Below are 12,564 nucleotides of genomic sequence, written 5' to 3'. Positions count from 1 at the left end.
ATGAATAAACATGTTTTGTTTCGTGAATATTGTGAAAAAACCACATTGCCGGGTATGAAATATTTTGTGATGAGTCATAGATCACTAATAGAAAGGTTAATTGAGTTTATTTTATTCTTAATTAAATACATTTTTAATTTTATAGTTTATACTCTGTTAATAGTAAATTTTTAGTAACTTGTTTGCGTAAACATTTTTAAAATGTTAACAATCACCATAAGTTTATTTTTTCAGAATTTAAAGTTTTGGGATTATTTTTTATATTTATCGATATTTAATAAAGGTACTTCGTTTTAATTCTCATATTACTAAAACATAAATTTTGATCTTTTTTTTAAAGTTATAGTTAGAAATCGTGACTATAAAAACTGTTTTTCTTGCACAAAATTTCATTTTTACAACAATTATTAAGATATGTTGTAAAAATGTATAAATGAAATTCTAAGAGAAATCATCACACAAATAAATGAAAAATTTTAGTAGTCAGTAGATAATATAAACACTTGAGTGATTGTACCAATTAGAATATATTGGTATATTGGGAATTGAATACGACTAAATTCTGATAATACTTATACGTGTTTCTCAATTTTAATACATTAAGCCACTGTTCGTTCATAAATTATTTCTTCGCAGCACACTGTATTATGTTGAAATAAATAAAATCAGATTTCATTTGATTTAATTTTATATCCTAATATAACAATATTGTATCTATTTATTATTATTCACTTGATGTGACGACTGATAATTAAAATTAATTTTTATTTCAGAATATTTTGGATGCTGATTTTCGTTAGTATGCTACTAGCAACTATTTATGCGTTAAGTGCTTTGATAGACGTTTGGATTAACTACCCATCTATAATTTTTATTGATAACACGAATTCGGCAATTCAGGAGATACCTTTTCCAATGATCACGGTTTGTCCGTCGAGTCAAATACGGAAATCGGTTTGGGAAAAATACTCAAACACAAATAGTACCTACTGGTTAGTTCAAAATGAATAAATAAATATTCTCCGTAGAAAGTTAAATCAGTACATAGAAAAAATATTCAAAAGTCACACAAAATGATTGATATACATTTAATGATAGAAACATTGTGTTGTTCGACATTAACATATTACAACCTTATGAATTATAATGTATTGACTTTTTAGGTATTTCACAAATGGTTCGAGGAAAAATTATTTATGTTATATGTGTTATGCCCTAAAGTATCTAGCACTTTATTTTAATCCATATGTAATACCATTTTCATTAATATAAATCACGGTAAAGGCATGAAATAATTTCTGTATTATAGCATCAATCAAATCATCAACAAGTTATAAATAATATATGTTTTTGAAATTGGAACATATTACATAAATAATGTTATAAAATAAGTTTAACATGTTTTATTCAATACGTATAAATTGTGTGTATAGGTATACAGGGTGTCCCACCAGGATTTACCCATTGCGATATCTCACGAAATAATTGAGATATCAAAATTCTAGTTTTATAATAAGATTCACAGGGATTTTTAATTTATTTTAATGTTTTTGCAAAAAATGTAAAAATATATTTTTTTATTTAATTATTTCCAAAAAAATTAAAGATAACCATTTTTGTAGAGTTTATTTTTCTGAAAATATTGAAGTTTCAAAATTGTATTGTCATTTATTTTCTGATTTGTAATTTTTTTTTTTTAATTTCGAGAAAAATTGTGAATTATTTAACACCGTAATGTTATAAAAAAATATATTTTAACTTTTTTACCAAAATATTAAGATAAATTAAAATATGAAATAATTGTAGTTCTTATCTCTGCGAGTCTTATTACAAAACCAGAATTTCGATATCGCCATTATTTCGGGAGATATCGCAATGGATAAATCCTCACGGGATATCCTATATATATAATATACAACGACTGTAATGTGGTCCGTTAGATATCCAATAAAATGTATATTTTAGATTCTGAGTGGAGCGAGGAATGTATTGATTTTACCATGATGTGTGCTTTCTTAAAAAAAATATTTTTACAATAGCAGTTGAAAAATAAAATAAATACATAGTCACAATTTTTGCTTACAAAGATTCAAAGTTTGAATTCTGACAATGTACGTAAAAATCACGAAAATTCGCAAATTATTTCAAACAAGAAATTCATAAAAAAATTTCTTTTTAAATCTAAGATTTGAAAATTTTTGATAATTTATTATATATATTAGACAGATAAACCGTCTCCGCTCAGAATCGTTTTTCGTATACAATGATATAATATCATATTGGATTCAAATTTAATTCCATCCATTACAGTAACCCATGTGTAACCTACTGTACAGCAGAGCAACATCCACGACTTACCCGGTTTTTTTAAATTTATTCAGGGAACACCTTCAACAATATCGGCATATAACCTGTTCATCGTTTCTTTATGCTCCCGTATTGAAAAGTCATACCGAGAATTATATAGACTACGATTGGTACAGGCAAATTTTGAAAGTAAATTTATATTGTTTTCAATTATTTTTGAACAGAACTAAAGTGTACCTTACTTCCAAATACCATTTGATTAATTTAAGTGTTAAACATTAATTTGAAAAGTTTCAACATGACATTTTTGGGAAAAAATGTTTTCTAAAATTTCGGACATATATTTAATTAATTAGTTACAAGTACTTGAAGTTATGATTAGTGGACACATAATTTTTTGGGGTACACCAGAATATCACTTTACTTCACTCATCTAAATTTTAAATACTTTTATATGTTATAACTTATAACATATAAAAGTATTTAACTTTAAAAAGTTATAACTTATAACTAATGAACTATAATGAACTATACTTGACTGCGAAATTTGATTTTTATAGTTTGAAATATTGAAATACTTGGAATAATATTCTGGTATGGAGTATGAAATTTTAAGAGTATGCTGACATTCCAGAAACTAAATATTTAAAAAAATTATAATGATTAAAAAAGTAAAAAAATTTAATTTTGAAATGACATCAAACTATGTAAAAAAAATATTTTTTAATAAATTGAAACTTTTTGAAATAATCAGTGTAAATACTTAAATGAATCATGATGGTCTATGTACAACATATACATATCCAATCAAAATTGAATTGAATTAAAATAATTGCAAATTTATATATTCATACGTTTCGATTTGTTTTTATTTTTAATAATAGGATTGCGCGATTAGCTGTTCAGAATTATTTCAATCTGAGGTTAAATGGCAAAATACCACATTAAGCAATTTTTGTCAATTTGTTCAACCGACATTAAGCATATTTGGATTATGCTATGCAATTAACATGATGCCTATATATCAAATATTAAACGACGAAAATTATCAGAGGTAAATACATTAAAATTATGAATTGTTATTTATTACAGACATAGGTATAGGTACTTAAAAAAATTTAAGAATTAGTATGTATATGTCGAATTTTAAGTGTAATTTATTCCAAATTATTCGACCTTGATGTGGCTAACTCAATGTGAATGTTTAGATAAAAATTATAAAAAGGTTCATTTCTTTTTATTTAACAAAATAGACACTACTTTATGGTTATTAAACGATTTCCTTTACAAGAAGCAGTAATTCATAGAAAAAAAATTGATTGAACTGACCTAGGTACCAGTGGCGTGTCCAGAACTTTTTTTGTGGATGGGCCACAAAAATTTAGTTCAGAATGGTTTTACCCCCTCCTCATACTAAAATTTGATCTATTTATAAGTTTTAGTATTTTTATTCTATATAAATCTAGTACTAACATAAAAATGAGGGTGGGCACATGCCCCCCGGGCCCACCCTCTAAAAACGCCACTGCTAGGTACTACAGCTATACTCTCTTGCTACTACTCTAGCGCTAACTGAAACCTACCTTTATCGTAAAATATTAACACTACTTCTTTGATCTTTCTACAGTATATCTTTTAGAAATACAAAATGAATTATTATAAAACTAGGTCCATTATTTCAGATACTTGGATTTTTTTTCAACAAATAACACGTACATTAAATCTGAAAAGTCGAAATGGACTTTAGATGACGGTTACTCATTGTTATCAGACAAAAATGTTCTTTTCAATGTAATCCCAGCTCGATCAAGTGGTGTTAGTTACTATCACCGCTTAAGATTGAAGTTACACACGACAGAGAATGGATTTTCAATTTGTCCTAATACCAAATTTGATGAAGATTATTTTCTGGTACGTATGTTACGTACGTATTTTATATTATTTTTTGTCCAAATATTAGGTTCACCATTATCAATTTAATTACTTATTGATTGTTAATTATTACATGTTAGTTATTACATATATTATACGATACCTATAATGAAATAATTAAAACGCACGATTGTTTTTCATAGGTTATAATATCTAATCCCGGTGAATTATTCACGTACAAAACTAGGGCATTTGTAGCATCAGATACATACAAAAAAATTCAAATCATTCCGTTCGTAAAAAAAATGAAATCGGACTTGATGTGGCGTTCTCTGGAAATTAGAAAATGTTATTTACAAAACGAGAGAAAATTATCAAGGTTTCAACTCTATACAGAGTCTAATTGTAATGAAGAATGTAAGATAAATTTAACTATTTCAATGTGTGGATGTGGTTATTACACCTCAGCTTGTAAGTTCTTATATATAGCTTATAATGATTAAAGAGAATATTGATTTAAATTAAAATTGTTTTTTGTATTCAATCAGTTGTAGTGAATTCCGGTGTAAAAATATGTGGTCCAGCGAAAAAAAGTTGTGTGCAAAGAGCTATACGTAATAAAATATATTTGAAATATTAATTACTATAGTAATAATCTTATATACCTACCTATTTTAAAAATAAGCTTATAATGATACAATTATTATTTTTAATTGCACGCTAAATTATCTAAATATTCTTGTTTTATACCTAAAATGTTATTCTTTCTACATTTAAATAATATTTTAAATTGATGTTTAATTAGCCCATATTTTGTTGTCCAACCAAAAGTAAAAATATTTAGCCAATTATAGCGTTTTAATGATTTAAAAAAAAAAAGCATGATATTATATGCAATGTTTATTATATAGAATTATAGATACATTTAATAAAAAAAGCAAATTTAAACATAAGATTTATATATTTAGTTGTATTTTAGTTTTTTTTACTGCTGAATTTAACTATTTTCATTTTTCATATGCTTTAATTCACTAATAAATTATATAGGCACAACATTGTTTATATGTCATTCCTATACCATGTATATTAATTTAAGTAAATGTATTAAAATATTTTTTCTTATACACTGGTGACGACACCTGTTGTAGTTACATACCAGGATAGATAAGTTAAAATTTTAGGTCCCGGTCAAGCTCCTATGATTACCTATGTGTTTTAATTTTTACCGGTTGTCATTATGTATTTATTTAACATTTGAATTTAGGTAATAACGTTTATTCTTGGTGAATTTAGATAAATTTTTTATTAATAACGACCACGAATAATATTATATCCGGTTTATGACATTGACAATTTTTAATATAAACAAACTATGAAAAGTAGAAGAAACAAAAATAAATGATTTTCATTTTTAAAAATCATGTTGCAAACTAAAATAACGGTTTTTTTGTTAATATGTGCCTAATAAATATTAATATATAATAAAAATATAATCTGCTTTCTTATAAATAATTACATTTGACATATTGTGATTAAAATATAGTATAATTTATACACTGTTTTCTAAAAACTTTTTTTTTTATATTGCTTGTTTCGACTATCGGTTATTGTGATCTGTTTTTCCTGGTCTTTTGAACGCCATAAATTATAATACACAATTTCTACTCTATTTACATAAACCGCATTAAACTATAGTAATTTAAAATAAATTGTTTTTTTTTTCACTCTAAGAAAATTAAAATACTTTTAAATATTGTCTTTTGTAATTGGATTGAGATATATGGAAAATTTTATCTACGAAATGTTAACTTTAGTAAATTGTTTTAATTAAAAATTAAAGTGCTTATTTCTTTGTACAGTAGCTGTGTATCAATCGAAGGTACAAATGAAGTGTAATTGTTTACCAACGTGTTCTGTAATCGAATATGATATAATAGATTCATCTCATTATGACAGTTGGAGTTATTTGAAAGCTACGAATTTAGTAAACAATAAGTAAGTATATTATTGTCGTTATTTGTTAACAAATCATTTAGATATTTTATGAATATTATCCTTATAATTTACAATAAATTGATATAATTACACATAACATATTTGTACCTTTAACAATATCTAACCTATGTCTTTTTATAGTTCTAAAGGAGCTACGATTGAGGTTGTTTTTAGACATCCTTATTTCACTGCATATGAAGCAGCATCAGTTGTAGACGGCATAGACTCATTAATTAGTAAGTTATTTTGTTTAATATTTAATATTTCAGTTTAAAGTTTTCAGGCCTATTAACCACATCAAAATATTATAGATATTTATAAGTAAAAATAATGTAATTTGATACGGTATACAATGACTTAGTTTACCGAATATTATGAGTTTTGTAGAAAAGTTAAAGCATATACATTTCTATAGGAAGTATTAGGAACAGAATGATTCTGTGATCGGGCAGAAAGCAGAACCAGATTGTGTGCTATTTATCTTTTTTGGGGACAAAATTGCGTATATATTTTGAACACAAAGAAATTTCTTAAATTATGTCAAATTAATAATATTCAATTTTCAACTATTGTATTTACATTAATATTAAATTTATCTACAGTACTACACTATTACTGACATCAATATAATATGTTGTTACCTATTATGCGATTGGCAATAGTGCATTTTCTGTAAACTTTCTGTACCGTTTGTTGTTTTAAAGATTTATTTTACTTTGTTTGTAGAATGGTTTACATCAAATTTTTAAATTACGCAATATCGCACAAAAATAAAATTAACCTATTATTATGCTTATCGTGATAAAAACGACACTGCCTAAATAGTAAAGTTATGATATGCAATGATATATTCTACCCCTGTAAACTGTGAGAGATTTTATAAGTATATACTTCTTATTAATTTTTCCTTCATGATATTGTTTAAATCACACAACTTTATCTAATTATTTTATTCACTTAGTTGAGAATTCTAAATCTACTGACTTATGACGAAATAACAGTTATAAAATTACTATTTACATTTTACATTTCATTGTAATAATGGTAATGCGTAAATGTTAGTATATCTGTTGAAATATACATAATAATATGTAAAAACGTGTACACTGCTTAAATTCACTTTTTACCTTGTTTTTGAATATTTGTTAAAAATTTGTAAATATTTAATAAAAACTTAGATTATGTTTTATTGTTTCAGGTAGCATTGGAGGAATATTAGGTTTAATTTTGGGCATAAATTTAATTAATATTTTGGAAATATTGTATGTAGTAATTAAAATTGTAAGTAGTTACTTATATTGTAAATATGTTGAATAAATTATTAGAGCACCGACAGAAGTAAGGATATTCAAATTCAAATGCAATGACTTAGTTTAAAAATTATAAAATTAATATACTGGGTAAACTTTTTTAAAACAACAAAATACGAATTGGGTTCATATATATTCTAATAGTAAAAAAAAATGCAGTTATCTTTTTATATACATAGATTAAAAGACTATTATTATGAGATTCATTATTGAATAAAACGTGTATCATTAGTTAAAATAAAATTTGCATTACTTATTATAACAAACTTAGTATGGTGTACTAATAGAAAGTAAACGGAGGTATACAGAGTGTCGGAATATACCCGCATTTCCCAAAATTCTAGTATTGCGAATATTACTATATTTATTATGTTTAAAATAAATTTGAATACCTACTACGACTATAAAGTCACGTATATACATATGATTATGAATTTATGAATAAAAATAATAGTATACAGGGACTAATATTGTGTGTAGTACGAAATGTCAAGTGTGTAATATATATATATATGTATTTTTTTTTGGTAAATAAGTTTTTATATTCAATCTGTTTTAAAAAAAAGAACAATAAGAGTAAATCTAAAATAAATAAAAAGACAGATTAGACAGATTGCGAAAGCCTCCCAGCGGAGGTACTACGACGTAGTAAAGAATTTTGTTAGGCTAGCAGGTCACGACACCATTGTCTTTTAAGTCTTTTAATCGAGTTGCCCGAGATAGAAGCAAATGAAAGTTTGGATATTAGGGGATTCTTATGGTGTGCTAGGTGGCTATTGAAACGTTCGTAGTAGGTTTTTGCTACTACAGAGACAAAAGGCATTTTAGATCAGAGTGGATGGTGTTTTTAGAGTTATAAAATGGTGCTTTTAGAATTGTACGTAAGTGTGTAATATGAAATTAAAAATTGTATAATGGTCTGTAATTACTAGTAACTTTTTTTTTCAATGAATGGACAATAGTCCATTTGAAATGTTTTCAAGGTCGAACCATTTTATTGTGATGTAGTCTGTACTCTGTAGGTAAATAAAAATAAAAATTTACCACTCTATGTTTATGTGTTTGGATTAAATACACTTTTGGGGGGAGGGCCTGCCCCCCTACCATGTTTACTCCAAGTTTTATATTAAGTATATCATACAAGAAAAAAATATTTTAGCCCTGGATAGTATGCTATACGTTGCTTATAAAATATGTAAATTATATAATATTATCCTACAATTCTAAATATCATAATATATTTGTCTCACGTCTGGTTCTCAAACCTATCGTTGACAATCAATCGATTAGTGAAGACTTGCAAAAATTAACTAATCAAAAAAAGAACATAAATATAAATGTTTATGTTTAATGAATCCGTACATTGTATAGGAAATAATTTGTAATAATATGAATGTAAAATATTGACTGAAACTCCAATAATAAAATTACATAATTTTAAAACACCATACATAAAAGACATTTATATGTTTATTCCAGCTCTTTTGATGCTATTTTAGGTATTTTGTTTTAATTCAATAGTTTTCAAGACCTTTAAACAAAATCAAAAGCCGTTATATATTTGAGTAATTATTTCCAAATAAAATATTATTATATCACAGTTACAAAGTTTTCTGAAAATTTTGTAACGGAATATTGTCGTTTCGTAGTATTTTGTCCATTGATGATGTCGGTATACATTATGTCAACGGGTTTATACCTCTTAAAAAATCTCAAACAAATATCGATCCATATTGATCTATCATGTCATGAATATTGGTATAGTTAAACTAATAATTATAATTTACACTTAAGTCAAGAATATTATTGAAACTTCGTCAAAGTACTTAAAATTATGCAAAATTGTACTAAACAATTAATTAATAATTGTATATTTTACCATCTACTACTTACTAGTCACAAGTGTAATTTATCGTATCTACATTACTTTTAGGTTAACTGTTACAATGTATACATATATTAGGATTTAATTGAAAATGCGAATCGCGTTGATAATACTATCTATAGGTACTTTACTGTATTTTTAATCAAATACTCTTCGGGGCGTATAATTATCAAAATAAATAAATAATTTCATTTCTATCATAATATATAACGATAATATAGGGTTAATGTTTTGTTCCTTATTTTTTATCATTCATATCTATACCAGAGTGCTTATTAAAAATAAAATATATTTTTTTTTATGTTTGTTAACCCGCGGCAACATTGGTCATTGCCCATTGGTGGGTGGGGGGGGGGGGCTGTAGGTTTTTTTAACGGTGGTGAACGGAGCATGTGAATGTTTTTGGCAAAATTTCAAATGGGCACCCATAGGTTCTGCCATGCCCGGATGAGGGACGGCGGCCTCTCTTTCCAGACAACGCGTGAACTGCCCAGAAAGCGATGCCATCCATGACCGGGATTCGAACCGGCGACGGTGAGCATCGCAACCGACGCCTTAATCCGCCTGGTCACTATACCCCCAAAATATAAATATTATATTGTAATATTTTTATTGAGTTTAGTTACTCCTGCCTATTCGATAATTTGACGCTTGTTCGTTGCTTGAATGAAAAAAATATACAATGATCTATTATTTATTGATATTATAATACTCGATGCATAGTAAAGTTATATTATTATTTTATATTGAAAAGTTTTCAGAAATTAAACAGGAAATAAAATACTTTTTTAATGTTTTGCGTATGTAACCTTATACCTATAACTATTATTTATTTTCATAAAAAGTTTTTGAGGTTTTAGTTGATATCAAATCAACACAAATACGTAATATTAAATTTTAATAATGTTGTGATGGAAACTTTTTATTATTAAACAAGAATATTTTCTGTAAAAATAAGAAGAATAAAAACATTTATATTTTATACAATACCAAGATGCAGTGGGTCGATTTTTTGTCTATAAAGTTATATGCAACCAATAATAGTAATTTATTACTATGATTTACTGTTTCCTGATAATATATATGTCATAGCAGTAAAGTTTTATCCTAAATGAATTCCAAACTTTAAGAGAAGAGTGCTATACTGCCGTCGGTAACATATTACATAGATACAGTTATAGTGCGCATATTAGGATATGATAAAAGATAATATTTTTTTTTATTAAAAGAAAATATATATAATCTGTATACACAATACAAAAGATAATATTGAACTGAAAAAAATCAAAAATGCCATAAAATTATTACTAGATAAGTACTAACTACTAGTATAAGTATCATCTACCTATTTATAATATCAGTTTCATATTTAAATTTTACGGTATTGAGGGTATTGTGTAGATACACAATCAATGCATTATGACTAAGCAACTACAATGTCAACACGATATATTATAAATAGATGTATTGCCTTATTAATTATACGAGGCGTGTCCAGAAAGTAAGTGTACTGAGCCTCTCACGGCCATAGGGAATATTTTTTTACTATGTTGGCTACACTGCCGTATAGCTTTACTCCTAACCTTTAAAACAAGACCAGAATAAGTTCAGTACGTTGAAAACTGTGGTCGCACGAATTTTTCTTGTTAAACATGTCGATCGAGTCTGCCGCCAAGTGCGAAATCCGCGCCGTTATCCGTTACCTTGTTGCGAAGGAAAAATCTCCACATGAGATTTTTAATGAGGTACGAACGGTTTATGGTGAAGGCCATATGAATCGTACCAGTGTATACAAGTGGTGTAGGGAGTTTAAAAACGGCCGTAAAAATGTACATGACGATCTGAGGAGTGGGAGACCGTCGATTTTGACTGACGACATTGTGAAAAAAGTCGAGAATGCGGTCCGTGACGATCGCAGATTGACTCTGGATGAACTTTCTGCAATGTTTCCGCAACTGTCAAGGTCTCTGCTCCACGAAACAATCACAGAAACACTTGGATTTCATAAACTGTGCGCAAGATGGGTCCCAAAACAGCTTACTGATCAACACATGTTGAATCGAGTCCAAGCCTCTAGAGAGTTTTTGGAACGCTATGAACTGGACGGTGATAATTTTCTCAAGTCTATTGTTACTGGAGATGAAACTTGGGTTGCACACTATACACCTGAAACCAAGAGACAGTCCGAACAGTGGCGTCACACCACTTCACCCTCAACCAAAAAGTTCAAAACCACCATTACAGCCAAAAAAATCATGGCATCAGTGTTTTGGGACCACAAAGGCATCATTTTGATTGAATATTTATCTCAGGGGGAGACCATCAACGCAGCAAGATATTGTGAGACCCTAAAAAAATTGAAGAGAGCTATTCAAAATAAAAGGAGAGGTCTGTTAACGAGCGGAGTCTGCCTGCTGCACGACAACGCCAGACCCCACACGGCCAATGTCACGAAGCAATTGTTGGACTCATTTGGATGGGATGTTTTGAACCACCCCCCGTATTCCCCCGACCTGGCGCCTTCAGATTACCATTTGTTCACTTCCCTGAAGAAGCACATGGGTGGAAAAAAATTTTCAGCTGACGAGGAAGTGAAGGGGGCGGTCGAAAAGTGGACAAAGGAGATGGCGGCAGAGTTCTACGAGGCAGGCATAAAAAAATTAATCTGCCGTCTCACAACCTGCATTGAAAGAAATGGTGACTATGTAGAAAAATAGCACACAAATATATTAATGTAACCACGTTATTTTTTTTTTTTAATACATTTTTTTGAAGCCTACAAAAATTGAGTACACTTACTTTCTGGACACGCCTCGTATTATATCATATTATATTTTATATTATACGTTTACCGTGTATAGTTTGGTCAAATACATACTTAACGTGACAATATGTTAGTGTTATTTACTTATCATGTTGAAATGTTGAAGAATTAATTAACAATCCACATTGGCCACATCCTCTATTAGTGGAAATTCATTGAAAAATCTTTACTCAAACAACAATTGATATTTCACGAGTGTTACACGCATATTATTTATTTCTACGAATATATGGAACCTGAACATATCTTTTAGTTGGGGGTATATTTTAAATTTCCAAGACGCTTATTTTTTGTCCACGATGAACGAGTAAATAAATTTTAATAAAAATAAAAATGATTAACTTGCAATTCAATAAACATGATCAAAATCC

General features: G+C 27.8%; 1 protein-coding gene across 1 annotated transcript; it reads left to right on the top strand.

The window, feature by feature from the left end:
* On the top strand, positions 1-7,541 carry LOC149057375 (pickpocket protein 28-like). The gene is made up of 11 exons (XM_089223389.1): positions 1-95; positions 774-992; positions 2,382-2,496; positions 3,192-3,361; positions 3,990-4,218; positions 4,383-4,650; positions 4,728-4,793; positions 6,039-6,174; positions 6,316-6,410; positions 7,373-7,455; positions 7,500-7,541. Exons 1-11 carry the CDS (start codon positions 1-3, stop codon positions 7,539-7,541), a joined length of 1,518 nt encoding a protein of 505 aa, XP_089079515.1.
* Positions 7,542-12,564: the final 5,023 nt, after the last annotated feature.

The sequence above is a fragment of the Diuraphis noxia genome, unplaced genomic scaffold (genome assembly GCF_037042655.1).
Source record: "Diuraphis noxia isolate RWA-SAM2 unplaced genomic scaffold, SU_Dnox_SAM2 contig0003, whole genome shotgun sequence".
NCBI classification, from domain to species: Eukaryota; Metazoa; Arthropoda; class Insecta; order Hemiptera; family Aphididae; genus Diuraphis; species Diuraphis noxia.
This window is presented reverse-complemented; position numbering and strand designations above follow the sequence as displayed.

Coding starts and splice junctions, on each gene's coding strand:
- LOC149057375 (XM_089223389.1), top strand. CDS start 1: ATGAATAAACATGTTTTGTTTCGTGAATATTGTGAAAAAACCACATTG. Junction 993..2,381: donor AACACAAATAGTACCTACTG/GTTAGTTCAAAA, acceptor AAATTTATTCAG/GGAACACCTTCAACAATATC. Junction 2,497..3,191: donor GGTACAGGCAAATTTTGAAA/GTAAATTTATAT, acceptor TTTTAATAATAG/GATTGCGCGATTAGCTGTTC.